Below are 19,993 nucleotides of genomic sequence, written 5' to 3'. Positions count from 1 at the left end.
TGGCAATGGTTCCTCTCTCGAGTTTTTGACTATAATAGAATTGGCCATGGACCCATTTAACATTGGAGTCAATGTGCATGTCCGAAAATGTCATTAAAACAGCCAATAATGTTCGTTTACAAAACTGTTAAACTCACCGAGTGGTTAGTGGTGTTCGTTGATGATTATAAACAATATATCGTCGCAATATATGATTCCAATCCGTTTATTTTGCTATAGTGGAACTATTTTTTCAGAACCGTGTAACTTCCGCTCAATATTTGAATCTGAAGCGTTAGCACACTCCCGACCACTTGATGGCGATAACAGATGTTTATGTCTCGCGGGACACTCACGGTCACAGTCGAGTTCAACTTCATATTGCACTGGTCAGTGGTCACGTCTTTCAATATGGTTAGAATTTGTGCGGTCAAAAACTGCGGTAAAGTTCCTAAAAAGCTAGCCTTATGAGAAACGGAAGCGAGCAAAAAGACTACATCGACCAAATGTAAACAGCCCCCTTTCCGTTTCCGTTAGCGCATTTATATTAACGAGCACTCAGTCCTTCAACAGAATTCAATGGGATTTTACAAAATGACGAATAAAACACGACAGAAACTGTATTTCGCAACACTTTTTGTTTCTGGAACATCAACTAACATCACTAATCACTCGGTGAGTTGCACAGTTTTGAAAACTAATGTTAAAGGTTGTTTTAATGACATTTTCGGACATGCCCATTGACTCCAATGTTAAATGGGTCCATGGCCAATTCTTTTATAGTCAAAAACTCGAGAGAGGAACCATTGTCAAAAAAATGTTGTCCACCACTCTTGTTCATCCAAAACAAACTACAATATAGACTCAAGGTGTTAAATACCGGAATTATCCTTTAACTGTTTACTAATGATTAATTGCATGCAGTTATTATAAAGTGTAACCCATTAATGTTGGTTCTGTTCTGTTTGCCCTAAGGGGGGTTATTGCTGCTCTCCCTGCTCTTATCCATGCTAGGCTGCGCCATACCGAACCATACCGCCAGTCCAAACTGTATGCTAATTGTCAATCGTCTTTGCCAATAGTGTTCCTGACAGAAATGCATGACTTGTCCAACATTCCACACTTCAGTGGTTTCCTGGTTTATTAAGTGCATCATCCGGGGATTTAACCCTCTGGGGACCAAGGTGTTTTTGGGGCCCTTGGGATGTTTTGAAATGCCCTGACATTTGTGCTTTTTTAACATGCTAAACATGTTAATGCCAAAGGTGTAAATTCACACTATATAGCACAAACGGGGCTACTATAATATGTGAGCAACATGTATGTACATGTTTGTATTTTTAAGAGAATAATGTTTATGCGTGGTTATTGAAAAAAATAAAAATGAAAGTTGCTGATATAAGACCACAAAACGTATACTAAATATGTGTTCCCAAGACTTTTGACTAAAGGATGTTGTTCAAAATGATGTGAAAAACATCCTGCCTAATCGTTCACATAAAACAATACATTGATTTAAACTTTGTAAGACAGAAGAGGTTCATGCGTGGGAGTGGTAATGGCCTATCAATATTAAAGTGCACTTTATTCTATTTGGAATGTTCAGTGTGACATTCTTTTTGTTTACTGCATTTGTTTACATTTGACTGAAGCAAAGAGTATTACTGTATGTCTTATTTTGTTTCTATCTTGTTTGGTAACCTAATATTTGTAGATATTTAAAATAATAAAGCTTTTCAGAATCGTGATCTTTATTCCAAGGGAAAAAAATAGAATCTAGTGTGAAAACACTACTTGCACTATTTATGCTGCAAAACGTCATAGAATAGGAAATGCAAATTGGGATGCAACACACACTCACATCCACCTACATGCCAATACTCCGATTTGTTGCAGCCACTTGGCATTATTAAAATGTGCAGTTTTAAAATTAATCTTACGCATCTGTGAATTAAGTTTGTATTTTTACCTGCTTTAAATGAAGTCCCTTTGGTATCTCAGAGTCATAACATACACACTTTCTCTCTCTTTCTCTCTTCATCTAGCCTATTCCTTCAGGCCCGTATGCCACGCCACAGAACTTCGGCCATCCCTTCACACCTGCACCTTCAGCGGCTCTCACTCTCGCTGGGGCCAACTACGGCCAGATGCCCCCTGGCTCCTTCATATCAGGTCAGTTTTGCTGATCCATCCCCAGAAAGAGTCCATAACCTAAACAAAACCAGACCAGGCCTCCAGTGGTCTCAGACTCGGGTTACTCTGAACCATTATCAAGGCTTTTCAAACGCACTAATGAACAGATTAACTGCTCATATTAATCATGAGTGCTTGTACACAAAGTGATTAACGGTTGATTTGAATGGTTGTGATGGTTTTAGAAATGGTCTGCCTGTGTGTAGAAAAAGACATTAGGAATTCTAAACATAAACTTTATGAAGTTGTTAAATAACAAGTTTAATTGAGAGTCTAATTGAAATCGGTTTTGACCAGCTGGGGGTATTGACATGTTTGTTTGGTTGGTTGAAATTTGAAAGGCAGATTTGCTTGCCATCTGTTGCTCATGGCAGTCTCGAAATGTGAAAACAAAGTGCTTCTTGTATGCAGCTCTGGATTCGAGCATCTGCTAGATGCCTTAAATGTGAACGATTTTGGATGTTAAATTCTCGTTTCGCAGCTTAATATGCAGAGACAGTTATAAGTAGGCCATTCATAGGTTGATTCTGCTGAAAAGTGTAAACACTGTGGCTCTGTGGTGCTATCAAAACATGTATCTGCACGGTTGAGCATCCAATGGCGTGAGATAGGGGCGGGGCCAACTGTTTGGCCGGCCAATGGCAGACGGGGAGGGGAGTGTTCTGAAAACCTGTTTGCAAGCAGTCATTTTTGTGTGTGTGGTGTAGTACTTCAACTTTAAGAGCAGAGGCATTCTGGGTAACTTTAGTAAAGTGTGAATTTTCAGATTTGTGGGGAAACAATTACACTATAAACCATAAAACATCAGTGAATTTAGTTTTAGCAGTGAAAGAGAATTTATGTTTTTGCAACATTCCCCATAATGAGGTCTAACTACATACCCAACAAAACAATGCTAATTTTTGCAACATGTTTTAAATTAAATTGCAGTTTTTTTGTTGTGCAAAACTCTAATGTGAATGTGTATCTTTACCTACACATTGCTCTTTGTCTAGTAAACATCTAGCCAGTAAGCAACTGAGATGTTTATCAGCAATTGTTTCACAGATTGTAATTCATTCTTCAACTGATTCAAACCAATGTTGTGAGTCGTTTTAACTGATTCATTAAAAGAATCAATTCAAATGAATCATTTGTTTGTGAATCGGACTACAGCAGTGTTATTTCAGTATTGTTTATATACTATTATAGATTACTATGAATATTTTTACTTTAGAGTAATTTTTTGTTATCTTTGTATGTGCTTTTGACATTTTTATTTTTATTAAATAAATGTAATACATTTATTTAATCTATTTATTTCCATTTCGTAACTTTAGTGTATCAGGTTAAACTAAAAAATTCAACAACAAATTTTTTTTGCCATGGCAACTAACTGAAATCATTTTACATTTTTCACCTAATATGTAGATATATATTATATAAGGTGAAAAATTATTTCAGTTAGTCTCCTTATTTATTTCAATTGACAAAATGTTTTTACCAGTATACTAACGATAATAACCACTGGTCGTCCTGTATGCTTGCAGAGACTAAGCAAGCCGTGATTTAGTCATGCATAAATGATCTCAATGGAGATTTTACTCATGATTAACGTGGCAAAATCAACACATGATTCAACTTCCCTCTGTTTTCCCCCAACTGTTTTCTCTCACTCTTTCTCTCTCAGTCTATTTGTGTTTATGTGGGCGTATATGTGGGTGTGCAAATGCTCCATTTCACAATAATTTGTGAGGTCAGTGTATGAGAGGCTGGATTTGACATGTCTCTATAAAGCACTTTGAAGATGCAGCATTTGTTCCTTTAAAAAGATTGATTCAGTGACTAAACTTCCAATAAACCTGGAATGATTTGTATTCCACAGATTTAATTTAGTATATATATGTTTTAAATCATAAAACATAGCTACAAATATAAAGAGGTCATGAACTAGCTTTTGAATTTTTTTTCTGTTGTTGTCTGAGGTCATTTTATGACGTTCGCTTGTTTTTTACATTCAAAAACATCAAATGAATAAGTAATAGGCTATTATCTACCCTGGTTTCGAGCCTAGCTCCTGAAACACTCGGTTTTTATGGCCGTGCCGCATTGAAGACTATGAAGTAAACGCCCACTGCTGTGATTGGATAACAGCTTTGCATATTATAATGAGTTTCATGTAAAGTGTGAATCGGTGGGCGGGGCTAAACAGGCGGTGTTGAAGTGGGCGTCGATCTTCTTCTGCGGAGGCGGGGTTTGATACCCTTTGACCTCATAGATCAACACTTTTAAAAACCTGTCGTTCACGGTGCCTGGTGTCAATAAAAGCTTTTATTGGACTAACAAGGAAGTGTTCAGTTCTGAAACTTACAGGATATTCTTATAGTATGATGACCTCTTATATGTCAAAAGTTCATGGAAATTTTGATTTCTCAGTTCATCACCCCTTTAAACCCTTGCTCAATATGTTACCGTTCATAAATGAAAGCACATATTCTGTCCTTAGTAAAAAAAACACACAAAAAAACACTGACATAAGTCACACTTTACACATTCATATTTCTACAAAAATATGATTCTGGTTAGGACATTTAATTGCATTTTAATTTGAGAGGACCCCCCAGTGGAATTTTGGCAAAATAATTTCACGTTCTCCATCTTTGGTCCAAGAGAACAGATTAGCCCTGCCAGTGAGTTTATTGTTTCAATATTAGCTCTGTAACAGCATATGTGTGCAGGAAGCACTGAGAAGAACAAATGTAGTTGTGTTTGTTTGCCGTTTTCTGTTTACTCCATCCGAGGCCCAGCTCTGTCCACCGTCCTGACTGTCTGTGCCCGTGCAGAGTCGAAGGGTTTCTGGATTGAGAGTCCTGATACCAATCTTTCTACCGCAGCGTCTAAGGGAGGCATATTTTCTTGCCATGGTGCTTTTTCTGAAAATGTCATTACAGTTATCCAGGACTTTAGCCGTGCCAGGAATCGCTCAGCCGAGGGAACATTTTTTTGCTTTTCTACTCAGATATTTTTAAGAGGGTAAAAAAAACCCATAAAGAAACACAAATGTGCTCGTGCCTTTACGCCGGTTTTTCAAACCCCCTGGAGGCAGAGCTAGACGCTCTCTCCGTCTCTCTCTCTCTCTCTCTCTCTCTCTCTCAGTCTCGGCCTGTCAGTGAATAGCCCAGGACTTCAGATCCTGGTGGGTGTAGAGGCTGATTGGGTTTGTTGAGGCTGTACACACTGAACCCTCGCCTGGCTAAAAATATGCCCCGCTTGGGGCCCGTTTGAACCTTCTGGTCCCTGATTGAGACAACTGCGGTGACCCCAGCTTAAACCGAGCCAGGGAGCGAGATGAAAACAGCATGCCAGACTAAACAAAAAAACGAGAGAGAGAGAGAGAAAGAGATATAAAAGAAAAGAGAAAAATGAAGGACAGACTATGTTGATCCGTTTAGCGTATACTCCATAATAGGACATTTTTTGGACCCGGTCAGACATCTCTCTAAAAGACAGAAGGAGAAGTGAGAGGGAGGAGAAGAGACAAAATGGAGTGCGAGCACCTCGGTAGAAATCCTAGCGGACGCTGTGACTTCTCTCTCTCGATCATTCTTAAAGTTGTCAGAAATAAAGACTTTGGCGAGCACGTCTTGTTTTCTTTTTTAAGTCATTGCCACTTAAACTCTTAGCGTTTTACATGTCGTGAACTTTACGAAGCAAAAGGTTTTAGACACATTATGTCAACACAGATTTCTTTGGCAAAAGCCACCCGAACCGCTGACATCTCTTTTTTTTTTTTTTTTTTTTACCTTGAGAAAGTTCAGTGGACGTCCCGACTGTGGCTGTGAGAGCGGGAGGTTCAAAACTGCAAGATTTTATGCTTTTCCTTTGGTTGAGAAGGGTATTTTAAGCATAACTGCCGACAGTTATGTGTTGTTTTTTATCTTTCAATATTGAGGACTGATACTGTGCCACTGATTTATTTTTATTTTTATTTTTTTATAAATTCTCAAGCATTACAAACATAACCTAAAATCAAACAAAAGAACAACACAGAAATAAAAAATCTAATCAAAGATGTAAAAAAAATGATTATGGCGGCTCACCACTCCAATAAATCACCTGTGCCACCTGTGACCGCTCCCTACCCCCCAGTGTCTACAGTCTGCCCCCTTTCTGCCTCCACAGAAGCCCCGTCCTGCCTGAAGACCAAGGAACATGACGTGCTGCAGCGCCAGAGGGTGGTGGACCTGTGGAAGGACGGCAAGTCGGAAGGGTCAATTGGGCAGGAGCTCCGCATGCCCAAATCCACCGTGCACAGCATCATCGTCAAGTATCGCCTCAGCAACACGGTGGAGAACCTGCCACGCAACGGACGGCCCAAAAGACCATGACCCGAAAGAGCGATGAGAGGAAGACGAGAGGAAGAAAGAGACTGTAGAATGTGAGGGGCGGAAAGGCTAGAAAACAATAAACCGGTAATAAATTAAACGGGATGGGAGGGGGAAAAAGAGGTGGGAATGTCTAAAAATACTAGTGCGACTGGACTTCCTGAGATTTTATTTTTTTTTTTAGGCTAAATGGTTAATGATACTTAGACAAAACGAGAAATGAAGGAAAAGAGAGCCGCTTGGACGACGAAAACAAAGACCTTTTCTTCCACTCCTGCTCTTTCCAGCACTTTTTTTTCTCTTCTCTTTCTATCTCCCTTCCACTCTCACTCTTTCTCCCCTTGCCCCCTCCGTTCTCTTCCTTTCATCTGTCGGTCCGAGAGAAGTCCCAGCAGATTCATTTTTCATTTGGCCGAAGGAGCGAGAGTGCTCGTTTAAGTGCCCGAAACCTTCCCTCCCTAATTCAGCCACAAATCACTATTTCTCTGCATCTCTTTATACAGTATCTCTCTTTCTTTTATCATTTATCCACTCTCCTTCTCTCTCTCTCTCTCTCACACACATGCACCCATGCAGCCTCTCACAATGTCAGAAGTGAAGGATTCAAAATACCACAAGTTTGTTTTCTGTCATTAAAACCCCTGACCCAATCAAAACTGTTTTGGAACGGAGGAACTTATGGAACTATCTTTTTTTTTCTGGAAACTGCGAATCTCTCAAATATTCTCCAGCCACGGACTCTCTGCGTTCCTAAACCAGGACTGTGAAACGCTACAGTGGCACGAATCTGCTCCGTATATATGAAGACCGACTCTTCATCTTTTGCATCCCGTCCAGAGGGCTGACGCAGAGAAGAAGTATCTTTGCACCTGATCTGAGATCAGTTTTATAGTTTTCTCAAGCTACCTTATTGAAGGAGCGTGCTGATCCTGGGTCAGAAGTCCACACGACTCAACCTGCCCGACCAAATTCCTGCGTCGTGCTAGAGCCAGACTCAATCCCCAGCAGGACATTTATACAGTACATGACTGTTGTATGAGAACTCCCTGCATTCTGCAAAAATGCACAAACACACCCACGTGTGCGCAAGCACACACACTTGAGAGCCACTTAAGTAGCTCTTTATTTTCCACCACGTTTTATTGTAGCGGTATGCTTGCGTGTGTGTGTGTGTGTGTGTGTGTGTGTGTGTGTGTGTGTGCATGGTCATGTATTATCACTGGACTGAAGCTAATTGTGCATATGGTTGCGTTGGGTCGGGCTTGATGCTGTACGAGTGGAGATACAGAAGGCTCTTCTGTGTGAGTGATATATTGTGTGAGTGTGCTGGTTGTTTGGATAGGCCGGGTCACTGAGGCCAGCTGCCATCTCTGCATGTTTTTCTGGTGTACCGACAAATAGAGAGACTGAGACGTGAGGCATGGCTGGTGTGCAGGAGCAAAACTTGGTGCCCTCAGATAATGTTTGGTCAGAGAAAGTGGCATACCGACCGAGAGAGATGTTTAAAATGAAGACAGAGAAACAGAGGATCTGAGTAGGAATAACAATTTAACGGTGACAATTATTTCTTTGATTCATTTGGATGAAAAAGCCAAATATATATATATATCCTTTATGCATATTATATATATATATATATATATATATATATATATATATATATATATATATATATATATATATATATATATATATATATATATGCATAAAGGAGGGCTTTATTAAACATTATAGGCAGTACAAATAACAATATAAAAAATATCTAAATGTTAATTAAAAAAATGACCTGTTTGTTTACAGGAAAACAAACATTCCCAGACATAGGCCTACAGGTTTTTTTTTATGGTTTTGAATTAAAGCTTCATTTATTTGATTACATTTACAGTAAAAAGATAAATATTGTAAAAATATTAATACAAATTAAATAACTGTTTTCTATTTGCATATATTTGAAAATGTAATTTATTCCTGTCATGCAAAATTGAATTTGATTGTATCATCACTCCAGTCTTCAGTGTCACATGATCCTCCAGAAATCACTCTAATATGATGATTTGCTGCTCAAGAAACAGTTGCTTTATGATTATTATCAATGTTCAAAACAGTTGTGCTGCTTAAAGTTTTTTTGTGGAAACCATGATAGATTTTATTTATGATTCTTTGATTAATAGAAAGTTCAAAAGAACAAAACATTTCATAACATAAATGTCTTTACTGGCACATTTGATCAATTTAATTCATCCTTGCTGAATAAAAGTATTAATTTCTTTCAAAAAATAAATCTTAGACCCCCAACTTTTCAATGGCACTCTAGAAATATGTTAATATAATTTTAGTTTTCCTGTAAATGTCATCTCATAATTATATTTCATTAGTTACTGCTCGATTAAAAACATTTTTTACCTGTGTATATAGGATTTCAATTAAATGATTAAATGCATTTAAAATCTAAATTTCAGAGCATGAAGTGAATCTTAGGCCCCATTTACACTGCATGGTTCAAGTGACCCAATTCCGATTTCTTCCTCTCATGTGGCACGGATCGGATATGACCGCGAACGTGTAAGAAGAAAAAAAGCACATGGATTACGATATCCTCAGATCGGTTTCAGGCCTCACTCATATGTGGAAATAAATCGGATATGAATTGGATAGCCTGCGTGCATTTGCGTGTGCCATGTAAGCAGACAAATCGGATATTCCCCAGTAAATGCGAGTCGTACGTCATTAAAAAGGGGACTTATACCATCTCTGGTATAATAAACTGCGAGCGCTGCTTTTAAATGAACATTTCTTTAAAACAAAATTTATTTGACAGAATTTCATTTTCTTAAATCTTTACTCCCTTGAAACCCTTGAATGTAGGTAATATTTTCGTTAATAATGATTTATCATATCCACCCGAAATTAATCAGAATGTTATTTTTATTACTTGACATATCGCGCTGTTTTACTTAATTTTCCGGGTCAGAACGTCTACACTGGGTTGTTTCGGCAGTGTATAGTGTAAATGCAAATATCGGATACGGGTCACTTTTTAAAGATTATGTAAGCGGGTCGTCAAAAAAAATTGGATATAGTCAGCAAATCGGAATTGGGCATCAAGACCTGCAGTGTAAATGCAGACAGAGAACGAATCAGTCCGAAAGAGACAATCTGGGACCGAAACAGAGACATTTTGGAAGAGAGAGACAGTCTGAGTAAAAGAAGTGGTTTGAGAGAGAGACAGTCTGAGAGAAAGACAGTCTGAAACAGAGAGAGACAGTCTGAGAGAGAGAGACTGAAAGAGAGAGAGAGAGTCTGAGAGAGAGAGACTGAAAGAGAGAGAGACAGTCTGAGAGAGAGAGAGACAGTCTGAGAGAGAGAGAGACAGTCTGAGAGAGAGACAGTCTGAGAGAGAGAGAGACAGTCTGAAACAGAGAGAGACAGTCTGAGAGAGAGAGACTGAAAGAGAGAGAGAGAGTCTGAGAGAGAGACAGTCTGAAACAGAGAGAGACAGTCTGAGAGAGAGACAGTCTGAGAGAGAGAGAGACAGTCTGAAACAGAGAGAGACAGTCTGAGAGAGAGAGACTGAGTAAAAGTAGTCTGAGAGAGAGAGAGACAGTCTGAGAGAGAGAGAGAGACAGTCTGAGAGAGACAGTCTGAGTAAAAGTAGTCTGAGAGAGAGAGAGACAGTCTGAGAGAGAGAGAGACAGTCTGAGTAAAAGTAGTCTGAAAGAGAGAGAGAGAGAGAGAGAGAGAGAGACAGTCTGAGTAAAAGTAGTCTGAAAGAGAGAGAGAGACAGTCTGAGTAAAAGTAGTCTGAAAGAGAGAGAGAGAGAGACAGTCTGAGTAAAAGTAGTCTGAAAAAGAGAGAGAGAGAGACAGTCTGAGTAAAAGTAGTCTGAAAGAGAGAGAGAGACAGTCTGAGTAAAAGTAGTCTGAAAGAGAGAGAGAGAGAGAGACAGTCTGAGTAAAAGTAGTCTGAAAAAGAGAGAGAGAGAGACAGTCTGAGTAAAAGTAGTCTGAAAGAGAGAGAGAGACAGTCTGAGTAAAAGTAGTCTGAAAGAGAGAGAGAGAGAGAGAGACAGTCTGAGTAAAAGTAGTCTGAAAGAGAGAGAGAGAGAGAGAGAGAGAGAGACAGTCTGAGTAAAAGTAGTCTGAAAGAGAGAGAGAGAGAGAGACAGTCTGAGTAAAAGTAGTCTGAGAGAGAGAGAGAGAGAGAGAGAGAGAGTCTGAGTAAAAGTAGTCTGAGAGAGAGAGAGAGAGAGAGAGAGACAGTCTGAGTAAAAGTAGTCTGAGAGAGAGAGAGAGAGAGAGAGAGAGAGAGACAGTCTGAGTAAAAGTAGTCTGAAAGAGAGAGAGAGACAGTCTGAGTAAAAGTAGTCTGAGAGAGAGAGAGAGAGAGAGAGACAGTCTGAGTAAAAGTAGTCTGAGAGAGAGAGAGAGAGAGAGAGAGACAGTCTGAGTAAAAGTAGTCTGAGAGAGAGAGAGAGAGAGAGAGAGAGAGACAGTCTGAGTAAAAGTAGTCTGAAAGAGAGAGAGAGAGAGAGCCAGATAATTCCAAGGTTGTTGATTGTAGAAGCAGAGAGTCAAGTCACTCCGAGATCTGAATCTGAGTAATGGATTATTTTCCTTGGCTCACGCTGCAGGAGTTCGCAGTACAGCGCTCAGAGATACGAGAGTCACTCGGCAGGTTTCTAGCTCAGCATTTCCCCCTCTTGTAAAGGAGCCTCAGCGCATTCCGAGCTCTTTCCAGACGCGTTCCCATCTGAAGGCCATGCATTCCTCCTCTCCTATTGCATGTTTACGAAACGGTGCCAGTCTTAATCAGATAATTGAACTCAAGCGTTACTATTAGCCTGTTCCAGTGCACACATTTCTTTTTTTTTTCTTGCACACTCAAGAACGTTAATCTCAGCCAAAACCTGTAGCACAACAAACGACTCTGGTGTTATTGTCCTTGGAAAAACTTTGGTTGTGTAATTTTGAGGAACGCAAGCCAAGAGGGATCGTTCCTTTTGAAGATCTTGCAACTGCTCCTCAGCGCTGCATGTTTAGGCCTGAGACGAAACAGGTACCCCGGGTGCTCGCTCACGTCTGTCGGGATGTTGTGCAACCAGGAGATGACATTTCCACTTTGGCAAATGTCTTGAGATAAAGATGCGGCGTCTGTAAGGTGTGTGTTCTTCCGCAAGAGTAATGTAGCAAAATATTAGTGTTGATATTGCACCGGGAGTTATTTGAATGTAGCCTGTGGTTTGTGGTGGTGTGGGGGTTAATTCTTCAAACCAAAGGTATTAAATGCTATAACCTCATTTACTACATGTTAGAATAGAATAGAATGGAATGGAATAGAATAGAATAGAATAGAATTGAATGGAATGGAATGGAATGGTATGGAATGGAATGGAATGGAATGGAATAGAATAGAATAGAATAGAAAAGAATAGAATAGAATAGAATAGAATAGAATAGAATAGAATAGAATAGAATAGAATAGTTTATAGAATAGTTCAATACAGCAGATTCTTGTGACCAACCTGAACATGAGCAAAATCTGCATGGGCAACTTTTTCTCCTTCACGTGAAACTCCCGATCGCGTGATTTCCTATTGAAATGACTGGATTTCACACCATTAAATTTCACAGAGCACCGGTAAATGTGACCTCAACTTTACACTCATTCAAAAATTGTAGTCACTTCATGTGTTCCTTCACTAGAACGAGTTTCAGACTTCAGGATGTTCCCGGCCGGAAGGTTAGACAGTGTTTGTGTTTTATACGTGACTTGAAGAATGGCAGCAATCATGTCTGTCGTACTGTGAGTTTGCTAAAAAAAAAAGTAAAATCTACAAGTACAGCAAATGAAGCTAAAGTATTTCAAACACTATACACTCACTATGTGCTTGTGTGTGGTGAACTAAAATGCTCAGTACTGTTGTCCTCTTATATATCTCTTTATACAAGATGAGGTTTTGTATTATTATGATTATGTATGGTATATAGTATACTCTGACTGTATGCAAGTTTACCCATTAAAGGATGACCACAATGAAGCACAACGTGGTTTTATGTTTTGTTTGTTTTATGTACAATATGGTGTTACCATATTAGTCGTTTTTATCGATTTTATAATATATTATTCTTGTGCGCGTTCGTTTGCCCCATTTTTATATTTAAATGACCTTTTCCAGCATCTCTCAGGCTTCTTTGTTAATCTTTAAAAACACTTATAATTAAACGACACTGTTAAAGTCCTGATGAAATGGACGTAGCGACAGATCATCTCTTATGTATTATGACATCAATCTGAGATAAATGATTTATCAAAAAATAAAAAAAGCTGGGCGGGACTTGGTTGTTCATTGGATTTTGAGATGCACACAAAAGTTAATGCGAGCTTGCAATTGATTGTGGGGCGGGTTTTAAAGTGCCTCTATTATGCTTTTTCGAATATTACATTTCATGCAGTGTGTAATATCGCTGTTTGTGAATGTAAAAGGTCTGCAAAGTTTTAAAGATCAAAGTGCACGACAAATAAAGTTATTGTCTCTGAATAATAATTGATTCTGAACTGTTGAAACGAGTCGTCAGTAATTCTCACTTCCTGTTACAAACCTACGTAACAATGTGACTCATTTGCATAATGCCAGTCTAAGGTCTTCATTGGCTGCCCGTGAACAACGTCTACTTTGACTCTCAAACACTGTAGTTGTTGATGAGACTGGAAGAGTTTGGTTCGTGTTGTTCTTGTCGAGAAGACGCTGAGAATCCACTTTGCATTTATTGATACAGAAAAAAGCAACAGAAAAAAAACATTGCTCTTCGCATCACTGTGTATCAAGTGCTGAGGAAGATCTGAAGCTGAAATTCAGATATGGTAATGAGCGTTTCGTTTCCGACACACGCTGTATGGTCGACCAATCACAACAGACTGGACCTTCTGACCAATCAGAGCAGAGTAGCTCTCGGAAAGGAGGGGTTTGGAGAGACTGAATCTTCGAACGAACCGTTTCAGGCTCTCTGAGAAATTAGGTGATGTGCAATGTATATTTCTAAGAAAATGTATGTGTTTTTACCTTTGATGTATGTAGACCTGTTGTAGCAATCTTTAAAATAGTATAATATGGGCACTTTAAGACTAAATCAGTGGAGAATTCCGGAATACGTCGCCCGAGAGAAGTCTATCGCTGTTGTTTTTTGTTCTGATTTATAAAAATATAAATTTTGTAAATATGGATAAATCACTCACAATAAGATTTATAAGATAATAATAAAAAAAGATTGGGTTGGGTTTTATTTCATGCCAACTCTATGTAATACACTCTAAAAATTGCTGGGTTGTTTCAACCCAAATTTGGGTCAAATATGGACAAACCCAGCCGTTGGGTAAAACATTTTTAATTAAAAATGTTAACCCGACGGTTGGGTTTGTCCATATTTGACCCAAATTTGGGTTGAAACAACCCAGCATTTTTTAGACTGTATTTATACATTATGATAAAAATTAATGAACGTTTTTCTTACTTTGTTATAATGTTGTGATACATAAATTCAGTCTTAGCATTTAAAACTATTGAAATTCAAAAGGTTTCTAGTTCCCGTCTGGTAATGAGTGAGCCATCGGTCCTCTTCATCAAGTCTGATCTCTGCTTTCTAAACTGAATGTTAGAAAAGGCAAATTGACTTATAATTGTGTACAAGCCCATCATGTACACACACTGTAAGTTTGTTCAGTCTAATATCCTGCATAGTACCGGTAACATGCTTGGGATGAGCGTGAATACTCAGCAATGGCAGCAGTGATCATCATGACTTGTTGCTGAATTTAAAATTCAGGAACAACTTTTATCCTAAGTTTAGAAAGAAAAATATTAAGTAGAAGCTTGTGGATGAATCATGATTTCTGTGTAAAAACATTCACATGCTTTTTCCACTCAAGTATGTGCATATTCACGGTTAGTGAATGAAACCCAATGAGATGGAAAGGAGAAGTCAGGGCCGGAAAGAAATGGAAAATTCAGTAATAATTATAATAAAGATTGGAAGGTCATGTTTAACTTTCGTTGTCTTGATTTCAACAAAAAAAGCAAATGATTGTACAGATCATTAACTTCTCTTCCTGTATGTATGTTTGCTTGCTTCCCTACAGTGTTGAACGGACCCCCCATGTCGGTGAAGAAAGAGAGGGAGGTCGAGTTTCTGATGGCACGGCGGGAACAACGCAGCGGGGAGGTGATCTGCATCGACGACTGAATTCAGCACCTCTCTAACCACACACACACACACACACACACACTGACTCAGTCAAAGGACGTCTGCATGCAAACGTAAACACGACTATTCCTGAACACACACATGCACACATGCAGTTTGACGAATGAACAGACTACCCTCAGTATCACAGCAGCACTTTCACGACACCTCGAGTTACAGCTACTCTGAATTCAGCAACTCTTTGGTTATTTCCTCCCGAATACATATGTGCGCATATACACACGCAAACATTTGATTTCCTTTCCTCTCATAGCTATCTGTCTCAAATCAGCCTCGCACGTTCATCCGAAGTCCCGCGATCTCGCCATCGCCCCTCAACACAGACATGAAGCTGTACGTATGTGGGATAGCTTCACATCACCCGCTGTGATTCGTCTTTCCGACAGCATGCGTCTCTCACAATTCACGGTTTAGTCAAGACTAATGCCTGTGCGTTGAGCGGTGCCTACTCTAGCATAGTGCAGTCTTTCAAGAAAACCCTCATCGTAAGCTAGTGGGACAGTTTTGAAGCGCCATGAACCATAAACTTAAAGCAATCTTTAGTGCCCCTATTATGCCTTTTCGAATATTACTTTTAATGCAGTGTGTAATATCACTGTTAATGAATGTAAAAGATCTGCAAAGTTTTAAAGATCAAAGTGCACGACAAATAAACTTATTGTCTCCTAAAAGAAAGAATCGATTCTGAACTGTTGAAACGAGTCGTCAGCAAATCCAGTCTCACTTCCCGATACAAACCTACGTAACAATTAAACACATTTGCATAATGCCAGTCTATGGTGTTCATTGGCTGTCCGTGAACAACGTCTACTTTGACCCTCAAACACTAGTTGTGGCTCAGACTGGAAGAGTTTGGTTCTTGTTGTTCATGTCGAGAAGACGCTGTTCTCCACTTTGCTGCACTTTGATGAGAAATGAGGGGTTTAGAGACTGAATCTTCAAACGAACCGTTTCAGACACTGTGAGAAAATGAGGTGATGTGCAATGTATATTATAAGAAAAATGAAAGTGTTTTTTGACCTTGGATGCATGTAAATCATATATCAATATTGTAGGGAAAAAAACTGAGAACCTTAATGATAGCATAATAGGGGCACTTTAATTTTAATGTCAGAAAGGGATTGTTGACCCCAAAATTTTAATCAAGTCATCATTTACATCCCAAACCGGTTTAACTTTTTTTTTCCCCCACAGAACTCAAAAGATGTTTTTTGTACATACAATGAAAGTCAGTGAGTTCCAAAACAACTTTGGACCCCATTGACTTTCATTGTATGGTCAAAAAATATATCAGACTATATTTTGTTACAAAAGAGTCAAACAGATTTGGAACAGAAATTAGTTCAGAAATTTCATTTGGGGGTAACTATGCCTTTAAGGACATGGGGGTTTAAGCATAATGATGATTTGACTTGGGAGGATATACAGTTGTTTTTGTTTTGTTTTTTTGATAAGACTGAAAAAAAATGATTAGCAGTACCCTGGCCAATTTTCGGCATCTTTCAGAGGAAAGAAAACCACGAGGTAAAGTTTATAACCAACCACGACAGTAAGGAAGTAATGTATTATGTCCGATTGAAACAGTATTGTCTTGGGATTAAAAGACATGTTTGTCATGAAGTTATTTAGCCTTATATTGGGACATCAAGCATTGATATGTAGAGTTCCCTGCCTTTTTAAGTATTGACCCTTAATCTTGTGTTACAGTGAGGTGAAGAGGATTCATCTTCATACCTCTCTAATAATGTTACTGAAGCACGTCTGGCGGTCCTGCACTTTCTCTGTCACGCCCCCGTCACTTCACCCTCACTTTCTTTCATTCAAACACACCACTCACATCTCACGCCCATCCTTTATTCACGTTTCTACTTGTTTTTATGAGCTCTTTGATATTGTTTGCGTATTTAAACTCGGTTTCATTGTTTTTAATTCTCGTTATTACAACTAAGATTATTGTTGTTGCTCTTGATGTTGTCCTTGATGTTACGATTGCGAAGCTTCTACCAAATGAAAATAATAATAAAAAATTAAAAAATACAGTCGAAACATTGATGCATTGTATGTTTGGTCCATGACATTTCTCTATAGCGGACCTCTTGTAATAATATTCCATGAGGAGGTTGAGCGGACTTCGTAACGATTGATATCATTGCTATCTAACGGACATCGCTTGTATCTAGATTCGGGGCTTGGCAACAAATAACCTGTATGCAGTGGATCACGTGTAACCATGAAATTGAAAACATATGAATGCATATATTCAAATCAGCAAATGAAATTCCTTCCGCAGTGTTTCTTTATGACCTTTGGCTCCTACAAATGCAAAGCCTTGTAATGTAATCGCCTTAAATGGGAATGCAACTGTAAAGGGTTAATCAGCAGATGTGAACTCTGTATATCCCTATATCTAGGCCTCAGCTCTGAGAGATCACGAGTTGAAATGTTAATTTATTTGCCTCAGTCCCCAGCACAGTTCTGAAATGTCCTTCATTTCAGTGCTTGGTATTATTTGGGAGAGTTGTGTCAAATCAAGCACTTTCTGTCCATTTTTTGATTTCTGTCTTTTCATGATTTTTTTCTTGCGTTTTGTTTGTTTCCAGCTAAGCGTTACTGTGTACGTTGTGATTCCAGACAGTCAGTGGCATTGTTGTGATCAACATTCGGCACACCGAACGGAACATGTTAATAATGCATCTTTCTCTCTTTTGTTTTGTTTAGTTTGTAATAAAAGAAAAATTCAAATGAACAATTTCTGGTTTGCTGTGCTTGTTATCAAAAGAGAGGACACAAGGTTGGGAGAATTTGATCAGTTTAATGATATATGTCTGTTAGTAATGTAACAGTACATTTATTCATCCTGAACCGTCACGGTACGGACGTCACGTTTCGGTGCATACAGTCAGATGACGAATACAGTCAGCCACAAGCGATCACACTCCAGTCCAGAAGGGGGCGTGTGTGGCAATGCAATACTGTTTGCTAACAGGAAAAAGAGCAGAAGAAGAGACTACGCACCAACCCAAAGAGTTCAGATGGCGCGCAAGAGCCTGCTAGTAGCCTATATGCTGAGTTACGAATAATTTTTTACCATAAATTATGGAGTATTTTAAGTTGTTTCCGCTTTTATAATGAGACAAAATCATTTGGCATTGTGACGATTTGTGTCGTGTAACTACTACAGTCTAGTAGTGAAATATGTGTGTCCTGGAAAAGAGGGAGGACATGTACCGAACTCGCATCGAACCGTGACCCCAAAACAGAGGTCCGTATACTGAGCCGTGACTTCTGTATACCGTTACACCTCCAGACTGTGACTAAACAAAACTAACAGCAATTTAAAATCCAGTCGGGAATGTTTTGTGGCGTCCATATGCAGTTTCGACAGAAATCAGCTTGTTAAAATGCTCGCCAGTGTTTTCTAAAAGCAAACGTGATGTCCGATTCACGAACAAATGAACCGGTTATATGAACCGGTTCTTTTTCAGTCACTCAAAAAGCTTTAAAGGAACATTTCAAATGCACTTACGGTTCAGAGCCGTTACTGAATTCATAACTGACCCCTCACAGATCCACGAGTCATGTTTTGCTCATGTCTAATTTGAAATGAACCAGGAACCGTTACTGCGATGATTACTCTAGGTTGCGGGGGTTTTTGTAGTTTTTTTTTTGTCTGGAGCCTTTTATAGTTAGATGATAGACACAAAAAAGAGCATTTGTTATCCATCTTTTAGCATTTGGTACTGTCAGACTTTACTGGTAAACTTTGAAATAAAACATGCCATTTAAAGTGTCATTTGGGGCTAGATTTACCCTTCAGGGCAAAGCATGAGAGCTCATCCTCTAAAAGTGCCGATGGGAGTGTAAAGTTCTGCGCGGATCTACTGACAATGTGCAAATTAAATAACACAGACAGCAAATCATTTCCATAATGACCAACACAATCTAGCAAGAGCAGCGCAATTTAGTGTCTAGTTTAAAGGAACACGTTGACTTTTTGGGACTTTAGCTTATTCCCCGTATCCCCCAGTGTTAGATAAGTCCATACATACCCTTTTCATCTCTGTGCGTGCCGTAACTCTGTCTGACGCACCCACCACTAGCCTAGCTTAGCACAAAGACTGGAGGTAAACGGCTCCGGCTAGCATACTGCTCCCAATAAGTGACAAAATAACGCCAACATTTTCCTATTTACATGTTGTGATTTGTTTAGTCACAGCGTGTACAAATAACAAGGTCACATGAGACACAGCCATCTTCTAACCGTATACAAGATGGCTGTGTCTCATGTGACCTTGTTATTTGTACAGGCTGTGACTATACAAATGTCACTTATTGGGAGCAGTATGCTAGCCGGAGCCGTTTACCTCCAGTCTTTGTGCTAAGCTAGGCTAGCGGTGGGTGCGTCAGACAGAGTTACGGCACGCACGGAGTTGAAAAGGGTATGTGGACTTATCTAACTCTGGGGGATACGGGGAATAAGCTAAAGTCCCAAAAAGTCGGCGTGTTCCTTTAAGGCATGCTTTTTTTGGCCATTAAATAATGGCGCAAATACCAGTAAATTGACTAGCGCAAACCTTAGTAAATCACCTTAAATGACTCATTTAAATACTCTCCTCCCATCTTGCAATGTAACTTCTTGAACAGTCTTACAGGTCTTTTGGCCTTGAGATTGGCCAGAGATTACATCCTGAACCTCTTATCTTCAACCTGATTTACAGGTAAAATAAGTGAACTATTATTGTTTTCAGATGCTCTTAAAAAAATATGGCCATGAAAACAAAGAAGCACCTTGTGTTTTCAAACCGCCTCCGTCACCTTAAATTCACACGTTTACTCTTGCAAAATCTGACTGTACTTCATCTCGACTCGGTCAGGTTTATCTTGGATGTTTTAAAAGCAGAAAACTTGCCACTAGCCAAAAGTGAATTTTGTTCGAGGAGTGAACCCAAACAGAAAGTAGGCAAGGGGGAAGGAACGGGGCTCAGCGGGGGAATAAGCACATGTTTTTTCCTCAGATGGTTTTCAACTATTTGCTGCAGATTACGATACAGGAAGTGAGAGTCCAGAAGCAAGTGGAAATGAGAAGGTTCGCAGGGGTCCGCACGAGGGTTCAGGAAATAGGAAAGAGGAAGCCGATTGCGTTATTGGGAAACCCATTTGAGGCAAAGTGCATTTCGAACGGCGGCTGTAACTTCAAT

At 39.2% G+C, this 19,993-nt stretch overlaps 1 protein-coding gene across 4 annotated transcripts in view; it reads left to right on the top strand.

Annotated features, from left to right (window-relative positions):
* Positions 1-17,518, top strand: part of chd3 (chromodomain helicase DNA binding protein 3) — a 76,645-nt gene extending 59,127 nt beyond the window's left edge. For 2 of the 4 annotated variants that reach the window (XM_079585611.1, XM_079585610.1), the window contains exons 39-40: positions 2,025-2,151; positions 14,671-17,518. In XM_079585611.1, the coding sequence (XP_079441737.1) occupies positions 2,025-2,151; positions 14,671-14,774 (231 nt within the window). In that variant the 3' untranslated portion in view covers positions 14,775-17,518. Of the gene's footprint in view, positions 1-2,024; positions 2,152-6,333; positions 6,619-14,670 lie in introns of those variants that run through there. The other 2 variants (XM_079585609.1, XM_079585608.1) reach the window with 1 other exon arrangement.
* The last annotated feature ends 2,475 nt before the right edge of the window (positions 17,519-19,993 follow it).

The sequence above is a fragment of the Phoxinus phoxinus genome (assembly GCF_949152265.1).
Source record: "Phoxinus phoxinus genome assembly, chromosome: 2".
NCBI classification, from domain to species: Eukaryota; Metazoa; Chordata; class Actinopteri; order Cypriniformes; family Leuciscidae; genus Phoxinus; species Phoxinus phoxinus.
This window is presented reverse-complemented; position numbering and strand designations above follow the sequence as displayed.